Source organism: Echinococcus granulosus, assembly GCF_000524195.1.
Source record: "Echinococcus granulosus chromosome Unknown EG_S00187, whole genome shotgun sequence".
Lineage (NCBI taxonomy): Eukaryota > Metazoa > Platyhelminthes > Cestoda > Cyclophyllidea > Taeniidae > Echinococcus > Echinococcus granulosus.
The window spans coordinates 5833-26362 of NW_020170567.1; the positions used below are offsets into that span (position 1 = coordinate 5833).

Sequence of the window (20530 nt, forward strand, 5' to 3'; positions counted from 1 at the left end):
ACAAACAATGCCAGGCACCAAGTGCACCCGATTCCACATACTAATAGCTGTGTGCATGCTGTTTGTCAGTTGCATATTGCAAAAGTCATCTCATCAGAGTGATACCTGCTAAGACTAATCCAAAATAGACAAAATCATCATAAGGTGCCACGGTCTTGTCACTTTTTAATTGTAGAGAAAAGAAAAGTGTCAAACCATGTCTACATCGAGTTATGTAACGACTTGACATTTGTTTTAGGGTTAATTTTACCATACAGGTCTTACCTCTCCACGCTTCGTACTTCCGTCTGCAGCATAGTCGTCTCCAAAAGGCCTGCAGCCATCCAACCTGTCTGTTTGTTATTGATACGCCTCATTTCACATTAATATTGGTATTCCTTACAGCGCCTTCGAGGAAGACTTGACACGCCGCATTGGTGCTGCATTGGTAGCAGCACCAAGCTAACCATAACCCAATGGCTGACTTCCCTATTTCCTTTTACCGATCACCAAACCTCGATGTCGTGGCGTGAGAGGATGACCATACCTGTAAAGACCCACAACAGAAGGGCCATGGAAGCCACCTCCATCATTGTCACTCAATCCAGCAACCAGTGGCATCATCCGATTGGAACGATTCGAAAGAGTTCATCATGATACTATCTACGGTGCCAATGCGAACAACTGATGCTTCCTCACCTCCTTTACGCCCCTTGTGACTGAATGGGACACAGACAGTCAGAAATCACTCAGCTAGATAGCCTAATAGCCAGATATCCAGATAGGTGGTTGGGCGGCAGTGGAATGAGAACAGTGACAAGGCATGTTGGTACTGAGTGTCAGCTCTATGACGGTACCGTGATTTATGTGTTTCACTGAATGAGTGTGCTCTTTGACAAATACTCCTACAAGTGGGGATTAGCATACGAAATGCACAGTCCATTGTCCAGCCTTGAGCAACATGAGATTGATGAATTTGTCCAATGCAGATGCAGTTGTGGTTGTAGTTCACAAAGGCAACGCGACTGCGGATGGGGGTATGGACACACAAGAATGAACGGAGTGGGATGCATCAATGGCGTGGGGATTAAATGTCGTCTCGGTTGCATGAAAATTTAACGACTACCACTTCTGCTTTGTGCTCAGTGTCTAATGGGTGGTTTTGGTGTTAGAGTCGCCAACTGCGTTGTGATAGTCGGAATAGGGTAGTTGCCAAAGGGAGAGTGAGATGACGCTCGAACGGTAGAGTGGTGCATTTAGTGATTAAAATTATTTACCTGTACATGTCACTACACGGGCTCTTCAATCTCCTCTCTTTAAACTAGCTCTTACCCTGCTTACATCCCATCCCACCCAAGAGATCATTTCCTATGCTGCTGTGGGTTACACGACGTCGAGTTAAACTCGAAACTCCGATGAGACAGGGGATTCAGAAGTTAGAGGTAGGCGTGAATGCCTTACTTTTCTGTCACCACCTGCCCATAAGAACCGAAGGGAAGAAGAGGAGGGAGAAAGAGTCAAAATGGCAATAGTCTCTGTCATTGACAGGCAGGTAACTCCCTCATTCTGCCTCTAAACTATTAGCTTTGATATGATTTTGCGGGCTGTCAACTTCATCAAGTTGCATGCACATTGCAATAAGGCGTTTTGTTGATGATGTCGAGTTTACTTGGCCACCACATTTATACGATTTGGATCTATGCTTACATCAAAATACACAAACTGGTTCCGTGGCATACCACTCTAGTTGAAAAAGATGGAAATCACAAATATTAAAAAAATGCTTGCTAACGGCTACGGTGAAGGTGATATGGTTCATCGCAATTCAACGATAATTAACAAGTCCATGTAACTTACAAGGCCATTGGAAGGAATGCGTGCGTTACAGCCCCGATTTATTGCTAAGAATTGTTCTTCCTCTATACAGAGCAATGCAATCACGACCTCCTTCGTGCTAACTGAAATGCAATCCATCACCGCATTACATTTTGGTTCCACGCGTCCAGGCCATCAACATTTTGAATGCCCGGGGATCGATCCCTCAAACAACTGCGAGTAAACCCCTTGTGTACATTGGTGGTAGTGAAGTTTGATTCGTTATACAAATTTTTTATTTGCAAGGAAGGTTATCGCGTTCATGCTCGAGACTTGGGAATAAATCTAGTGGCTTACGTAGGAGGGACTCTGCTGCAAATGGCTAATCTCGAAGTTGGCACTTGCGCCGCAGGATTGAGAATAGCGCTTCCTACATGCCATTTTCAAGGTAGAAGGCTTCTTTGCGCACCTTCATTTTCTACCGTATCGCATGTAGCAGATGGATCTGTCCCAATCGCCTGTTCTTCAACAAGAAATTCTCAATGAACGACTCCGTCCCCAGTCCACTACCCGCATACATGAAGCAAGTGAGTTTGTCTGAAATGAAAAGGTTTAAATCAGTTTGACAGACTCTAGACCTTGTTGTTACCTGTTGATCCGTGTCTCGTACTACTTATTTGTCCAGTAGCTTCCACCACGATTTTCTCCTTCCAGTTTTTGGGGATGTAAAGCAGCTGCAATATCGTCACTTACGTCAAGAGTGCCTAAATATTGTCCTTGACGCGTTAGCATTTAATTATTTTGGCCTATAGAGGCACATACTCCATCATGATTAAGGACAGAATTTCTTTCCAAAAGCGATCCAGGAAACGACTATAGCTGAATGACTACAAATCATTTCTAGATGGTGCATTTTGCAACTGCGCCTCCTCCAAATGCTATGAAATAGAGAGCACCGCACTGATAGATTGACGCATATTAATGCTCTGTAAAGCACATACATAAATAATTGCATGAATTTGACAAGTCTGTAAGTTAGGGCACCGAGGTGGATCGAAAACCCCAAGAACTTCCCAAAATAAGATCGCGCCAAATCGTCAACAAGATGCCTCCTCTAGCTCAAAACGGCAATTTAAGAAACCTCGAGAAGTAGAACTCGTCCTGTCCTCTGCCAAACTGATCTAAAATGTTTGAAAGTAAAAGTTCTTTAGATTTCAAACAGTAAACAAATTAAACCGGGGAGAATTTACCTAGTCGCAAATCACAACCACTTCCTTCTCGAAGCTCGTCTGTGAAACAATTTGCAATTTGATACTAAACTTCGCAAATTCTTGGATCTATAAGTTAGTGCAAACGACTTTTCACCTGCCCTTTAAATGCACCTGACCTTGAGGTGGCATTTCAAAACAGGATCAGATTCCATCATATTCTCCCAAAGCGGGCAAAGCAGTCCCACCTACCATGGAGGCTCCCAAGCCTTTCCAGCGTAAAATCAGGAAAAACTTATTCGACTTTTCAGCCAGAATCATTTTTTGAGTAAATGAGTCATTTCAAGACCCGACATATTGAAAACATACCGGTAAAAATCATTTTGCATTTGCTAGGCCACATACACTTCAAAAATAAATAAAAGGCAACCGATACTCAACCACCTCTTCAGATGAACGAAACTGACACCCAGAGGACTTCAGGAACGCGGTTCTTTCAAACCTAACATGAATCCAAATTAGAACAAGCCCTTATTCAAACTTCTCAAGAAATCAGGGCATAATTAAATCTTATCCTAAAAAAATTTCTCACATTAATTTAGGCGACGTAAGTAAGCTAGTGTAATGTTTTCGTCAATCATTTTCAAACATCCTCAAGCTCAGACAGTTGCACTATCTAATGCAAATTTTGTGAGACCCACTTCTCAACTAGTGAGCCGCAATCACAAAAAGGTTTTCCAAACCCCGTGTGATCAAAAGCTGCCACCAAATCTAGCCCAATCAAAACCCAAAGATAAATAAATAAGATATTCGTATATCTTTTTTAAAACGGTATCGCATAATAAGTTAATAGGAAATAGGGTGAGCGAAAGAGACACAATTTATGCACATTATTTACGCCAGGGGAGGGCGAAGGGAAGAAAGCTGACAGAAAAGGTTGAATTGGCGCCATCACGATGAAACGAAGAAAGAAGGTGGTTCAGATGGACGGGCGGGAGAAAAACAGGGGTACATGGGAAAGGTGGAAATATGATCATCATCATTATTGTCGTCATAAATAGTCACCACACGTGACAAGCCACTGGTATGTTATCCGGCGCCTTTTTGAAGTCCAAAGCAAACGCGCACACAAACGAAGCAGGGCCTTTTAATGGCCAAAAGGAGAAAGAAGGGGAGCTATGTACAGGTCCAATAATCCGCACTCGTATTGCACTTCGCTTAGGGCCATGGAGGCAAATGGAACAGGTAAGAGATGTGTAATGACTTGAGAAGAGAGCGATTCCCAAGTAGCAAGATCGTTCCATGCAATCAAATAGATATACTTGCTCACTTACAGTAAATGCCTTTTATACAAGAAATGCCGGGTGGATGGATGGAGCATCTTCACGCAGATGCTGTAGTTGTCGATGTCACCGCTGCTGTCGTGGTTGTTGTGGCGGAAGTTGAGGTACCGATCGTAGCAGCGGAGGAAGAGGCAGCAACCACGGCAGCAGCAGCTGCCGCGGCGGCGGCGGCTCTTTGCTGTGCCGCTACCACTGCCATTTGCTGTGCGTAATGTTGGTGCTGCTGTTGCAGATACTGCTGTTGAGCAGCCAAAATTTGTTGCTCCTGTTGTTGCTGCTGTTGTTGGACTTGCTGTTGGGCTTGTTGTTGTTGGATCTGATGCTGATCATGCGGCGTGTTAAATGCAAACTGTGTAGTAGTGCGGTTGGATGGGAAGAAACTAAACGCCTGCTGCCGCATATGCGCGGCTTGGTGGACCTGCAACATTGCAGCGTATTGTTGATGCTGTGCTTGTTGTTGAGTATGGTAAGGATGCTGGGCTTGCTGAACCACCTGGTGTTGATACTGCTGCCGTTGTTGTTGTGCCGCGTAAGCATACTGCTGCTGCTGTTGTTGATTTTGCTGTTGCTGCTGCTGCCGATGATAATACGCCGCTTGTTGACTATGTAAATGCATCTGATGATGGGCGTAGGGTTGGACCATCGCAGCCTGTGCTCCACTCTGAGCAGCGGAAGTTTGAAACTGCCGCCCCAATGCAGCTGCTGCCATTACAGCAGCGATATTATTGGTGGTGGCTGCAGCAGCCACGGCTGACGTAGTCGTTGTAGCAGGAGTTGATGTCGTTGCTGTGGTATTGCTAGTGGCTGCCGTGGCAGTCGTTGAGGCGGTGGCAGCGGTAGAAGTACTAGCCGGAGGTCCAACGCAAACGAATGACCCTGCAGGGTTGGGGTTGGCGGTCATGAAGACCGGATAGTGCATTTGTTGGGCAAACTGGGGATAAGCTGTGATTGCGGCGGCGACAGCCGCTGTCGTAGCAGTGGATGTAGCTGTCGTTACTGCAGTGCTACTATTAGCGATATCAGTAGCAGTGGTAGCAGTGCTAGCGGAAGTAGAAGCAGAGGCAGCTGGAGTACTAGACACAGTGGCAGTTCCATTAACCACCGGATTCAACGCCACGATGGGGAAATTCTGTGCCGCAAAGAGGGTACTCGTTGCGGCGCCAGGAGCAGCGGCAGACAGAAATCCAAACCCGGAAACGGGCAGTGGATTCGCGGTAGCGACTACAGAAGAAGCCGACGTACTTGTAACCGCAGCTGTCACAGCAGATTTCGACTTCCTCACTCCGTTAGTGCGTGGTCTTGGCCCATAGAGGTGCGTCTTCTCATGCAACCTCCGCTTGTCCGAGCGGGCAAAACACTTCCCACAATGAATGCACTCATAGGGTTTAATTTTTGTGTGAATTCTCTCGTGAATCTTCAGTTTATCTGACCGAGTAAAACGTTTGGGACAGAAGGAGCACGCATAAGGTCGAATACCCGTATGTGTACGGTGATGGATTTTCAATTTATCGGAGCGAGTGAAACGCTGCTTACACGTGGCACACTCAAAAGGCTTCACATTGAGATGGGAAATCTCGTGCATACGCATCTTGTCGGCACGGAGGAAGGCCTTCTGGCAAAAAGAGCACTTGTGCGGTCGGATGTCAGAGTGGGTGAGTTTATGGTTCTTCAGCGACTTGATGCCTGAGTAGCGCTTGAGGCATTGGTCGCATTGGTAGGGTTTCTCTACTGCAGGATCAATGGCGGACTTCTGGTCAGCCAGAGAGGGATCGAGTTTAAGGAGAAGGTCTTCGGGGATCTGCGGGAGGGCAGGGGCGGCGGCGGTGTTGGTAGGGGCGGTGGCGGAGGAGGCGGAAGTATTGCCACTGCTACTTCCATTCGCTGTAGGAGTAGCAGTGGGGGAAGCGACAGTGACAGGTGGGGGAAAAGTGGGTTGCGATTTTTTTTCACTCGGGGAGGAGACGGAGGTCACAGCGACAGCGGGAAAGGTAGGAAAGGCGACTCGCTGCTGTTGTTGGGCTTGTTGCTGAGCCTGCTGTTGCTGTTGACGAGCAACAGCAAGATACTGCTGGTGCTGCTGTAGCTGTTGAAGATGTAGTTGATGTTGATAATGCAGTTGATGATGTGGTTGTACCATGGTGGGTTGAGAGGTACGCATGAAAGTGGAGACGGAGGTCGTTGCGGTGGTGGTGGCGGTGCTTGAAGAGGCAGCAGCAGCAGCAGCAGCAGCAGCAGCAACGAGGGTGTTTGTCGATGCGGGCTGCGCGGTAGCAGCGAAGCTGCCCCACGGAGCAAAGGGGTGGTTGTGAACCATGACTGAAAAGAAGTGGGAAGGGACATCACACGATGACACATGGGGTTATTTTGGGTTAGCGTGCCTGTTAAACGTCCTCTTCTTGACCAAAAATAACACACTACTAGTCCCTTCCTTTTCTGAAATCTCAAAGTTAGATTACTGTTAGCAGTTAGGCGGCCTTCCCGGGTCTAACCTGTTGCCCATAGGCGATTAATGACTTGTTCCAAAGGGCTCTTTCGCATACGCATGACTGCAAATTAGATTAAAGTTTTCAGCGAATTCGCTTGCATTTTCAAGCTAGCACATTCTCATAAACTAAGTGGTATTGTGCATTACCTTAAAATAGCCCACAGAAACTAACAAAAGAACCCGAAGTGACTTGGGAAATAAGAAATAAATATCGGGAGAAAGTAAAATTGCACCCGTTAAAAGATCTCGATCTCAGCTCATTAAAAAGAAAACTGGAAAAACCAGTTCTACAAATTGAAGAACGTCGAAAACTATTCCACGAAAAAGTACTACATCAGAGGTAGGTTCTACAACAAGGCAGGTAACCGCATTATGGAAAAAGGTAGAGCTGCATATAAGACTAAAAGGCATGAATAAGCCTTAAAGAAATAAGGTGTACCTGGAAAGCTCCCATTTTCAACAAAAGATGGGTTGCCGGCGAAGGAGAGAAAGACATTCTCCATCACCGAAAATTGACAGAAAAGCGCCAACTCGAATGGACCGCTCAGACATTAAAATGATACTTTAAACAATTCAAACGTTGATAATTCGGTGTAGTTATTACTATTTGGTACAAGTTTTGTCATTTTTAGGCATTTATTTAGTATTTTTTATTGAAGTTTTACCAGAAACATGTCTGTTTTACTGATCTTATTGTGTTGAAACGAAACAACAAACTACTTCGTAAAAATTGAACCACTTTATTAAGATAGGTAATAGCATTGCATTTCGCAGAGCTTTACTCTTCCAATTCCACGCTGGTATAGAGTTGTGCAACTGTAAACAATAGTACGCGCATCCAGATTCGTACCCTATGTTTGACAAACTAAGATTAGTTGATGCCACCACTAACTCACGGCTGGATTACACATCTCGGCATATTTGGGCAACTGGTCTTAACCTCTAGCGCCATAATACTCCTTGGGGTCAAAATAAGCCTCGCTAGCTGAGCAGCTATCAGTGTGTCCCTACTGCGTGAACCGCCCGCTGAGACGCAAGCACCAGGGCTACTACGCACACAGCCGATCAAAGCACCGCATTGGCACAACCCTATCGACGGTTAGAAAATACCTAACTTTCTGGCACGGTGACCCTGACTACCAAATTATTCCTTCCCCATTTTCCCCGGGGAAATTAGCAAACACACAAGTGGTAGTGACACACTTTACTCGGACTACTTCAAAGCAGAAAACAAACGGGACAAAACAGGAGAAGTGGATCACGCGATCCTGGCAGTGTATGTGAGAAAGAAGTGGAGGAAGCGGTCAGAAAGGCCCCAAATCCAGGTATGAATGTATGCAAAGACGGAAATCGCGCCTCCCGTTTACTCTCCATTCTACACAATCTCATACCGATCCGGATGAAAATTTACCTCTGTGGAGAATTTCACGGGTTTGCTGTTCACATCAAACGCCTCAATCACCTAGAGGAAGCATGGAAATAAAGAAAGCCATTTTGATATGGACAATTCCCAAGACATGGAACAAAAGTTTGGCTTGCGATTGGTCTTACTGATTTCAAAATAAACTGCCTGGCTAACATCAAAATGGAGTTATAAGGGAGGCCTACATTTTTCCAACCGGATGCTGGATAATGCCCGAAACCCAATCAAAATACGCACAAAATGTCCTCATACTACCAGCTGCAACTCGAGAATCCCTCTGCCATGATGCAAATTATTCGCCATCTTCGTTTCTGGCTCTTAAGCATGAGCGAATGTTTTCAACGCACCCAGCAATAATACTGTTGCGGCAGTGATCGGCGTGCAACAACAGACAGTAGCGTGTCGATGATAGACCTCGAGACGAGGACGTAAATTCGCCCCATCGCTCCACAACCCCCACAACGACTATTCCCAAACCCTGAGGGTGTCTCTGGTAATCCGACCAATTTCTACTTTGATGGCCACACCTTCACTATGCCTAGAAATACCGCAGGCCAGTGAACGCATGGATAGAATCGGTACCCCTTTTAAGACTGCTTAACCATCACACCAGGTTATTCTCAGCTACTTGCAAGGAGATTAGAGGCGGCTTCGGCTAATGAATACATGGACGGATTCAAAGCGGATAGATGCCGAATATCCAGCCCTTCACCAAAGACTTCAGAGAGGTGAACCAGCTTTACCTCAACACCACAATAGGATGTGGTCGAAGAGAAATCGAGGCAGACGGGAAAGAAGAGATCAGCCTTTGCCTCGCGATCGGTGCGAATGGTGAACTCGAGGCTGCCAGTGATGTTGTCCGCATCCACTAGGGGCCGCGTCCAGCGAAGTTGGCTGCGCCGAGCATCCACTTCATAGTCGCCATCACAAGCACTTACAACAGGGGGCTTGGTGGATGGTCTGCAAGGGGAAGAAAAAGGTGACTGAGTCCCTAGCCTAGCTAATTTCTGCCATTCTACCAGATCTGACATTTTGGAATGTCAAGCCATTACAAACACAGTTATAACTCCAGATGACAAAAGAAGCTTGTTTTTAAAGTCACGATGTCGAGTAGAGATTCGAGTGCCACAGATGCCAAACAGCCATGTATAACATTACTAATTGTAAATTTAGCAATAACTTACGGCAAAGGTATGGTGATGCAAAAGTTCTGCAAAGACAGCGACGTATCCTGCAAATCATATTCCACATTCACCTCAAACCCGCCCACAATCTCAGCTGGCCAGCAGTTGATGAGCACGGGCAGGGCAGTCTCCGCTTGGCTTTGTAGACGCCACTTGAGCACTGCAACCTCCTTGCCCACAAGAAACGCTTTCCCACCTGGTTTTATCGCCAGCCAACAGTTCTTCTGTAAGGACAGGAAAAAGGGCATTGGTTGATCAGAAAAGATGGGAAGATCGCGCTCTCAACTAACTTGGAAGGTGGCCTTATCAATGTTGGGATGGGTCTGGAAGGAGGCCGGAGGGCGTCTGTCGCTATCCGCAATGGCGCGGCTCAAATCGACGCGAATGCGAGCGGTAGAGGTGTGCTCATCGCCCGCGCGAACGTGCAAAACCCCACCAACCTCAAGCAGATCAACACCGCCATCGCGATTGGCCTGGGCGATCAGACGCTCCTCCAAGCGGATGTGGAGGCTGGGAATTTGGCATCCATTTTTTTAGACTTCAGCGCGTAGAATTTCACACTCTTGCTTATTAGTACATCCAGATGTTAAAAATGCTCCATTACTCTCGGTCAGCCTAAGAACCTGAATTGCTAACCTTAGGAGGGATTATGGAGCCATATTATAAAAGGAACACTACCAGCCTTCCAATCTTGAAAACAACTACAAGAGGGTTTGTCTTTCAATCAAGAGGTCAGATAGGTTAACTGTAACATTATTTAACTCTTGTTGCTACCGCTAATTCGTCATGTGTGGCTCAAGACAAGAATGTACCGACCCCCTTCCTTCCACTGCAACTGCAATCGGTTCACTTTTATAAACGACCGCCTTGAAAAAAACCACCTACCAGACAAGAGCTTCCCACTTAGCCCATCTACGACTCTTGCTGATGTCAGAGCTACATTTCATTGATGTAAATCATTTGTTTGATGACAGTTTTATAAAGCGGCAATTAGAAGAGAAAATGAAGATGATATTGAAAGACCTTCACAACAAACTCTTTCCCAAGAATGGCAAGTAATATCCTTGTGTGTGCAATGGAATTATGAAAAAATGTGATATTTGTTAGACGAACTACACCGATAAAACAGTTACATTTATGGTCCCCGATATGCTCAAATGAATTTGGATCTTGCAAAAGCATAAAAATTAAACCACCTTTTCCCTCGGAAAGTGCACGGCGTTTAAGCCAAAATTGAGAAAGAAAGCCACTATTTCTCACAAGCGAAGTAAATAGCATGCAATAGAATGGTGTCAAAAAAGCGAGAAAAAATAGCTATAGCATCTCCTAATAATTTCTCAAACATTAGACACAATTCTTCTAAAGTATTTTCAGTAAGTCAAATAGGGTAACAGAATACAGTCCAAACGATATCAAATGTATAAGTCGAAATAGGACCTTATTCAGATAGACATTAAATCCAAATGACCAAATTTATCGATAGACGAGAAATGAACCCCGCAGTTCTGAGTAGCCCCTGGAATCAGAACGTGCACGTGAGCGTACAACAATACCTGACCGGAAGGGTTAAATTACAAATAGATTTTTTCCAAAAAGACAAACAATCCTATTACGTCGCATCATTCTTAAACAAACCTAATAAAAATAATAAAATGAACCAAACAAACATGCTTCAACCGAAAATATGGGAATGGAAGACAAAAAGGATTCTTTTGGAGTTCTGATCTGTGGAGAATGCCAAAAGAGCTTTTACGGGGTTATGGAAATAAATAAGGTGAACAAAAGTTGCGTTTCATCAAAAACAGAAAAAAATAACCATATTTTCTGCAAATAGCTAGTTCGTCTATTTCAGAATACAACTTTTGGGACCCAAAATGCACTTTCTCCTATGAAAAAAGGGCCAAGAAAAGTGAAAAAAACTAACGAGGTTGAGTCTTTGCCGTATTAAACATCAGGATAAAATTGTTATTTCATGTATTAATTAGCAAGACTAAATGACTACGTTTCCATTTAAAAGGGCCAAATACATGGTATGGATTAGATGCTCAGAAATCGAAGAACCAATCAGAGCGGGTTCGAGAGCAAATCGAACGCTGAAACAGGGGGAACAAATCAGCTATGCACAAGGCAGTTATTCAGCAATTGAAATCTACATCATGACGGGTGAAACAGCTAAAATTCCGAGCCCAGACAAGACCAAACAAAAACGCAAACAGAGGTATTTTCTTGCAGCAAGGGAACTCACTTTGAGGTAGTGACCGCGGCTCCCATCGGAGCATCAAAGCTTACAGATTTCGAAATCATCGACGGAACTTCACTTCGCATCATATCAGTGAGCTTATCCATTTCTGTCTTAATATGACCTCCACGACTTCCCAACTGCATTCCACGCCTTGTTGGCGGCTCAGCGGGTGACGATCCCCAGTTTTCACGGGGCAACAGGGGTGCTGCTGGATGGTCATCTAGAACGAAGGGAAATGAAATGGAAACCGAAACATCCATCCTACCAGCAGAAGACTCAACACTCGGTTCTGAGGCAAAGGTATCAGCGCCTCTGGCTCCGGAAAAGCTGTTGTAAATCGAGCTTGGTGGTAATCCTTGTTTCACAGCAGCATGACGAGCAAGTTCCAGTTCGCGAGCCTTCCGCTTACTCAGCTCGCGAGCCTCCTGCATTTGATTCTCCCGTACCGCATTAAACATCTTCTCCTCATGTGAATCCATCTCCGTGAAAGAGCGGATCTGACTCAGAGTGACGCTCTCGCGGTAGCCAAGAGCTACAATTTCATCGAATGCGAAAATAATTTGGAAGGCGTTCTCAACTACGTCGGGGGCTTCAGAGCCACGGGCGTATTCAGGAATCTAAAGATAAAAAGGACAATTAAACCCACTACTCGGGCAAAAAGGCGAAGAGTTTCCAGGTCTTCGAGAATGTTGCTAGCTTTAGTGGTGATGAGAAGGACGTAAAGCTTCTCCAGAGGTTGATAAACATAACGAACAGAGTCAGTTTCGACAAATGTGTGTTGCTTGCCTAAGAAAACTAGTTTTTTCAGGCAAAAAGCAAACCTGGATCAGCAAGTTTCGGGAAGGTGGCGATTAGCCCCTCAATCCGAGATTTTGACATTTCCACGAATTGGCGAGATACCAAAGCTAATGAGTGAATGCCAATATTACGTATTACGCCATACCCTTCCCTTCTTTGGTGCAAATGGCAGCAGCGAGTAAAACCTAGCGAAGAGAGATAAATATGTCTAAAAACATAAAATACCATGATGACGCTGGAGACACTAAACACGTCGACAACTGGTGACCTTGAAAACGGTATACCAACAGCTGACTGGTCAAGTAAGGGTTGCGATAATAACAATAATTAGAAGAAAGTCATTTGGCAAAATGCCCCATGTTGCAGCAATATTTAAACCCAAAGCTAGGACCAAACTTCCGCAAGAGGTAATGTGTAGCTACGTACACTCTGCATGTAAAAACAGAGGGGAAACCCGACTATCCGAATTTGCCTCTTATCCGAAGGAAATTGCAAAAAAAAAATAAGAAAACAAAAAACGCGTGTTGCCCTTGAAACAGGTTTTTTTTCAGGCGATGGCTGACGAAAGGAAAATGTCGCATTCGATAAAGTGGCTTACTGTGGCTAGGGGGCATAATTTAATTTAGGAAAGCCGAATTCAACGCGACAATTTCAGGTTTATTCTTTAGGTTTTACGAAATATTGTCACTGATAAGTACACTGAATCCTTCTTAAGCAAATAAACAGCTGCTGCAAGATATCGCAACACCCACGTCGTTTTAATGTCCCTTTCACAGAACAAGTCGGTAGTCAAATCGAATTTTGGGTTTGAGGAACGGTCAGCATCTCCCAAGCCCGAGAAAGGATCCCTGTATCCAATTCTTTTTTAAACTTGTATCCATCTCTCTTTACGCTAAGCAATAAATATGTCCAAATCCAATCAGCCTCGGTGTTCTGGGGTTGTGAAGGCCAGGGAAGGGAGGATAGGTGGGGCCCGTGATACAATGAGTCTTGGAAGGTCGCATTGCTTCCACGGCCCTAAATTTGGAACAGAGTTCGGATTTAGAGTATAGGCATGGAATATAAATAAGACTTTGGTAGCTATAAGCAATATTGCCCTGGCGGAATATGCACATATTTGCCAAAAAATATCATGGGTCGGGTCCAGTTCTCTCGGCATGCGCATGTGTAATTAACCTTTGTGAATAAGTTTATAAGCGTAATTTTGTTAAATGACCGAGGTTTCTCTCAAAATAAAATCATTTTGCTATACCTCCAAATGCAGAAGCCACTTGAGATTAAATTACTTCGAATTGTTTTTTTATGAGTAAGTAGCATAAAATATATCTTGTGCCCCAAAACTTGAATTTAACTTACTGATTACAAAGAGGAATTATTTAACTTAACTGCTCGCTGCGCTTGGGCACAAGTACCATATTCAGTTGGTCGGATGTGTCGTTTGTAGCTATTTCGTCGAAGTAGCTTCCCCAGCTTCGCAAAATAGGGGGTTTTACAAACTCTACTTAGGCAAATGGCTCACAAGAATCGCAATTTACCGCGTCCGACACCTCAATTGTATGCACCTCCGGCTGTTTATCAGCGTCAAGTTAGCCCCCTTGTCATATCTCACACTTTAATGCAGGCGACGTCTCCACAGGTTTACATACCTCCAAATTTGCCTGATTTACGGCTTTTCTATCCTTCTGGGCCGCCATACGACCACCAAACCTATGAGGGGACTAGTTTCTGGTCACGTAGTACCTCCTACTACAAGCGTCCTCCGTTCATGCTCTATTCGCGCGATCCTCGGATCATTCCTGGTCAGATAGAAAAAAAGTTCTGGATATTTATGAATGTGTGAAAGTCGACCGAATTACTTGGTTAATCTTCTTAGGTGTCTCTCGTGTCTCAAACAAGAACAGTCCTTCGGAATCTGTTGATGCAGTTGAACATTATTGTGAGGTTTGCAAAGTCAGTTGTGTGGGCAAACAGTCCTATACTGCTCATTTGGCGGGTCAAAAGCACAAAAAGAAGTCAAAACAACAGGAGCAACAGCAGATGGTAGTTTTCTACGCCGTTAACCTCATTTTCATCCGTGCCACTCCTCTTTTTTACTTCTTTTGATGATTACACGATTTGAAACACGCAAAAGACTGTGTTTTTCACCACTCCCTCCTCTTCGCTAGACTGACGGAACGGTACATGAGACTGAGGGAAGCATAGTCTGCTTCTGCAACATCTGTCAAGTCGCCTGCCACAGTCGCATGGTTTTTGATGACTACATAGTCGGTTACAAGCGCCAACACAATACCCAACTCTTAATCAATAATGAAAAGACTAAATATCCCTGCAAATTCCTCGGCATTGTTTGCATTAGGAAGGTCTCCAACGATGCTCGCTTTTGGGGCTCAAAACACAAAAAGAACGTGTCAGCATCCGCTACCAAACGTCTAGGCTGTGTAGTGTGTGGGGTGGAGTGTAACAGTCGAGTCTCCTATGAGGAGCATATAACCAGCCAGAAGCACAGGAGAAATACCCAGCAGCAATGTGCTGACAGGTCCCATGTTTGCAAGCTCTGTCGGATTGATTGCAAGACGAAGGCAGCCTTTGACAGCCACGTAATTGGAAAGAAGCATTGTAGAAAAAAGGCTATTTTGGACAACTGGGAACGGTCAGTGGAGAGGAGGGAAGGGGGGGAGAGATTCACAGGTATAGGTGGCGATGGAGTAGTAGTAGAGTTCGTTACCACCAGTGCTTACTTTTCTATCTTTGTAGGCTCCAGAGGAGACAGGAGGGAAGACAAAGGAGCTGCAGTGCCCTCTATGCAACATAAAGTGCAGCGGCACTGACACGTACAGGGCTCACTTATCGGGCAAGCAGCATCAGAGGGCTGTCAAACTGCAGACGGCGCGAGGTTCCGCTGTACCCGATTGCGAGACTGTGCTAGCCGGCGCTGACCAAAGTGGGTTTGTGGTTGGTTTGCTGATTTATTTGTCGTTTGAATCAATCTTATTTGTAAACTTTTTTATCGCAGAAAAGTGGATCTTTTCACCCCATGTTAATCTAGAAAACTGTATCGAGGAGGTACGTTAATGTATATTAATAAAAGCGTTCTATATTAGTCTCAAGTTGATGTCTATCATTTTGGCACTTAAACTAGTGATTTTTAAAATTTTGAATTGGATATGGACTTTTTTCTATTTTACCGTACGATATTTGTAAGGCATGTCACTCTTTTATATCCAGTAGGCAAATGTTTAGAGTTGTGTATTGCATTTCTTGTATTCCTTACTTTGGTCATCTGTCGAGATCTTTCGCGGATTTGATCAGTTAATAGTGCTTGTTTTTTGATATTAAATGGTACCAAGCATGTGGTGGCTGTGAATCCACTCGTTTTTATCGTTGCTTAATTTAGGGAATCACTGTTTTATTATGCTGGTAACTATTTTGCTCCTTTGGAGTTTTAAATGTTAACGCTTCCCCGATTGTGCGTCATTTGTTCAGTGAACCAGAATTGTTACGAAATTCCGAATGTAGCCTTGCGTTGAATAATAAGGCACCAGTTCACCAAATATTCCCTTATTTCATTTGCTCATTTTTACTAGCGGCTTTTTGAAATTTTGGGGACAAACCCATCATAATCGTGCATGAAGTTTCTTTTTGAAAGTGGTAAAATGAATATTATTTTTAGGGGAAGTTTGAGGGCGCGTGCCGTTCGTAGGTCGGACTCGGTGTTTGATTTTTGTCATTTGAAGTTTTTACTCAATTCCGCAGGCCGTTTTCCGCTCTATACCATTTAGTCATTGCCGCAGTAATTTTTTGAAATTTTCAAATAGAATGTAATCACAATTGTATGTTGGGTTGTTTTTTCGTCATGCATTGACAAAGTGCTTCACTACTACATCTTACTCTGATTTTTCAAAATGTGGGTTGGGTTTGTTTATCCAGTTATTTTCTTAAGGTATTGGTGACAATTTATTAAAGAGCTTATTGAGTCTCATTTTTTATTTGCTGTGTTTCTTTTTTTTTCGTGGTTTGTGAATTGGAGCTGCAAAAGGTGCGTTTTTGGAGCCGCTAGTCATGCTGTCGCAGCGATTATCCTCCTTTCCTGTTACGTTTGAAGAATTCAATTGTTTACCACATTTTTTGACAATGACAGCGTCTTGTATGCAGGGTTTGCATGAATTGGGTCACTAATATGTTTCCACCAAAGTACCTCGCGTATTTTGCTCTGCACTGTTTCATGCGATTCACATCAACCTTGTGTGGTCTCTTGTCTGGCCGGTTTATGGAAGAAGCTACACAAATACGTCAAAGTGTGTGAATTATTGTCAACAAAAGTCAGGGTTAATTTTTGAAATAAGTACTGCGACAACCCACTTTTTTTCAGTCTAATCAATGTTAGCTTGTTTTTTGCTATCTCTTGAGATAGATTTAAATACTTCCGTTTATGGGCTGCACTGGAGTATGAATGTGGTACTGGGTTGGTGATTATCCCTATCTTTACCAATTGTTCTCATTGGAAGCTCCTATTCTCACAATGGAGTACCTGTTTTTACTTTTTAAAACCAACCTGGGCAACTTTCGAATCGCAAGAGAGTGAGGTCGTTTGCGGGTCCCCCTTTGATTACTAGTCGTATTCTTCGTTCGTTTTGCCTTTGCGTAAAGGTATCATTGGGCTGTTCTTTCATGTCATTTTTCTCGGTGGTAGTCATTCCATTACCCTTTTACAATTGTTAACAACTAATCCAAATGGCTGTCCAGTCGCAGGCTTGCCTCATTGTTTCGACTTTAGAATATCCCATAAAGCTCGAACATAAGCAGTGGTTTCCCTTATTCCCATTTGGGTCAAAGGTTCTAGTGGGCAAGGTAGTGCACTTTCGCTGTCGTCTCTGTGACTGCACCTTCAGTGATGTAAAGGCGAAGAACGTTCACGCAAATGGCAAGAAGCACCAGACTGCTCTGCGCAGATTTAAAGCTGCCTCTTCACTCCCTTTCTCCTCGGTCTCCCATTCAGCTCTGCCTGCTCAGAATGATAAGGTGAGTAGTGGTTACCTGTTCATGTTCATGGTATACCACTTCCTCTTGTACGTTAATTTTATGTGCTATTTCCGGTGGTAAGTCATGCTTGGTGGTGGCGTATTTGTACTTGGCTGATTGTGCTTCCACTTGAGCGAGATAGTGTGATGGAATTAGTAACAATAGGTTGGGCCATTTCAATGATTTCTGCTCAGTTGAACTGATTCTTTGTCTTAGTTTGCAACAGTAATCTTGGCGCGATATCTGCTGGTTATTGTGAGCGGCACCTACTTGTCTGATTCGTTTAGCAGAATACTTTGATTGAGAGATTTGTAATGGACCTTTCTCCTTGAAGACACAAGCAAATATAAGTCTGAAAGTAGCCTCATTATTAGCCTTTGATAAATTTCGAGACTAGTCCTATATGTGGCAGGAGCCAAGATGCAGAATTTGGCGGGGTAGTTGCCAAACTGTCGACTTAACTTCATTAGGCCTGATGTGAGGCTCCGGAGATTTGGCTGCCCACAACAGATTCCAAGCCACGCCAACACCCTTCGCCGACTCATCCAAACAGCCAGTGCCATCTGCTGCTTTGTTTGCCAACTGATGGTACTACTTAAATCCTTGCATCTTCCTCATGTATTACTTTTTATTTTTTTAGGCGTCAAGCGGCAACAGTGACTCCACTGCCTCACCTCAGCCAGTGTCACCACACGGCCTGCCACCTACCTCATCCACCTGTTCCATCTCCCCCTCCCCCATCCCCTCAACATCATACTTCGGCGGTAGGTCTCACGTTCCCCCCATGGGATCCACTTTAGCCCGGCCTCCAGGGCCTTGTGTAGCCCCGCCCGGGCTGCAGACTCCAGTCAGTCTACCGCCGCATGTGCTCGCGGACGAGCGCTACATGCAGACAAAGCTAAGACGCATTGCACCCTCGGAAGAGGAGAACGCGGTGGGTCATTACGTCCATTTGGTGTTCTTGAGATTTTTTAATAGCTCATTTTGTGGGGGTTGGATTTCGATGGAACTTCGTAATGCAGCACATCTCTTGGGCTTGGAAGGGTTATGAATTGTTTGATCATTAATGTCACAGAATGGTTGGATGACTAGAATCATGACTAACAAAATTGTTTCGTTAGGTGGTCCTCTTTGTGTTTTGAGTGATATTTGCATCACTTCTACTTTGATTTACAATGGTGGCCAGATGAGTGAATTCTCATCGAATTAAAACCTCAATTTCATTGGGATAAATGCATATTTAATTGGACTTTGTTGTTTGCTCCCTTACTGTTACTTCCGAAGGTGTGGGTTACAGAAGTTTACAAGTAGCGTATTAACGAGTCTTCTTATGTTTGAAACAATGTTTACAGCGTTTCCAATTGGTCAAGTTTGTGTGTGCCTTCGTCTAGTGGAGAAGACCCTGATCTCAGTAAAATCAGTTTCGCTGTTTTAAGTGCCGAAGGCATCATAAAGTTTATTATGCCACAGACAAACCGGGGGAGGAAGGTTTGAGTTTCCGCTTAGAAGGCTCCTGATCTCAGAAGTAGTGGTGGCGCACATCTCACGTGGACTTCTATATGCTTCCTTGTGCTGTGCGTTTTCGCCGTTAGCCAAACTGCATTTGGGGAGGGGAAGAAGTATGGAGTTGAAAGCTGGTTGATCTTCCGCAGTAAATGCATTTCATAAGATTGCCAAGCTTATTGAGACGAAGTTTCGAAGCATTTACTATGTGATCATAGTTTTTGCTTGTAAAATCATTTCGAAGGCTCCGACTTGATATATCACCGTTAGTGTCTCTTGAATAACTATTTGTAGGCAATACCCCCTTGTTCTATTTACAGACAGTTGCTGATAACGGAGACTTCTACGGTTGTTCCATGGATTATGTGATGGCTGGATGAAACGGTGTCTGGTTGAGTAAATCCAAGTCCCCTCCATTCACTCACTTTCTCTGATCCATATGTTATGGGCTAGTTGCTATAGCTTACTCCAATCAAGGACATACTGTATCCATTGTCACGCACCACATGACGCGTCTGCTTATGTAGTCAAGCTCATGCAGGTCCTATAAAAGCATTACTCATGCTGTCAGCTAAAGCCTGAAATTAATTTCTAATTTTTTTTCCTTTGGTTGGTGCAGAACCGCTGCATGAATAAATAAGAAGTGACAATCATTGACGTGCCTTAGCTCATATTGGCACTTTCCCGTTAAAAGAGTGGGTCTTATTACTCACATGGCGGAATATCCATGACAAAATAATTTTGAAGAAAAAGGCCAACCTCATACAGGGTCTCAACAATAAATTGCCAGGTCAATTTAAAAAAAACAGAGAATTTTAAGAGGTAGGCCTCATGGTTTGTCTTTACTATCGTTAGGTGAACAGGCCTTGCCTTTTAAGAGCTCGTGATATCAAATATTTCATGGTATTTTCTACCTCGATTTCAAGAATACGTTCAATTGGGGTTTCACTTAATGGCAACGTAATATTTTGATAGGTTCCATATCACACACATCCTTGGAGTCTTATTCCAACTTTGATGCTTTTTAAAAGTCAATTTTTTCCTTAGACTTAGTTCCGCAATCACGATCTTATATGTTCATAGGGATGGTTATCTTCCATTTCCCTTTTTCCTCCATTCATCCATTTGTCTGGTGCCTCGGGTCATGAACGTAAAGATAAACAGTTGTTAACATATTTAAAATGAATATTTATTCGAGCTATCTTAGCTCTTATTTGTAATAATAGCCGTTTACGAATAACACCGGTGAAAACCAAGTGATTTCCAACGGCGGTGGCACAAAGGCACAGTAGCCATTCTTCATCCGGCAATCATTTATCCATTCTTTTGGTGATGGCCTGGTAAGTCTTGCCATAACCGGAATTTGCGATTGCTTCGTATGCTTTGTGTTTGGCAGATTTTGTCCAACCTTCCACTGCAGCATAGTAAATAAACGTCCAAAATGCTGCTGAAATCTGAAATTTTTTTGTGCTGATAGAGGAAAAAAATACTGATATTCATTCCATCTCATGGTCTAGAGGCGCTCAATTTT

At 44.0% G+C, this 20530-nt stretch overlaps 3 protein-coding genes across 3 annotated transcripts; 1 reads left to right on the forward strand and 2 right to left on the reverse strand. All coding sequences in view use genetic code 11, as the record gives it.

Moving 5' to 3' along the window:
* Nucleotides 1-4385: 4385 nt before the first annotated feature.
* On the reverse strand, nt 4386-6659 carry EGR_10064 (Zinc finger protein; the record flags this gene model as incomplete). The annotated part of the gene is made up of 1 exon (XM_024499313.1): nt 4386-6659. One exon carries the CDS (start codon nt 6657-6659, stop codon nt 4386-4388), a length of 2274 nt encoding a protein of 757 aa, XP_024346263.1.
* Nucleotides 6660-8205: 1546 nt separating this feature from the next.
* On the reverse strand, nt 8206-12912 carry EGR_10065 (Coatomer subunit delta; the record flags this gene model as incomplete). The annotated part of the gene is made up of 11 exons (XM_024499314.1): nt 8206-8292; nt 8997-9213; nt 9438-9661; nt 9728-9947; nt 11683-11899; nt 11945-12296; nt 12326-12465; nt 12501-12584; nt 12623-12662; nt 12703-12771; nt 12904-12912. 11 exons carry the CDS (start codon nt 12910-12912, stop codon nt 8206-8208), a joined length of 1659 nt encoding a protein of 552 aa, XP_024346264.1.
* Nucleotides 12913-13987: 1075 nt separating this feature from the next.
* Nucleotides 13988-19379, forward strand: EGR_10066 (Zinc finger RNA-binding protein; the record flags this gene model as incomplete). Its single annotated transcript, XM_024499315.1, has 8 exons — nt 13988-14276; nt 14351-14517; nt 14643-15074; nt 15232-15418; nt 15491-15540; nt 17311-17496; nt 18137-18430; nt 19320-19379. The coding sequence occupies 8 exons, from the start codon at nt 13988-13990 to the stop codon at nt 19377-19379; spliced, it is 1665 nt and encodes a 554-aa protein (XP_024346265.1).
* Between the last annotated feature and the right edge of the window lie 1151 nt (nt 19380-20530).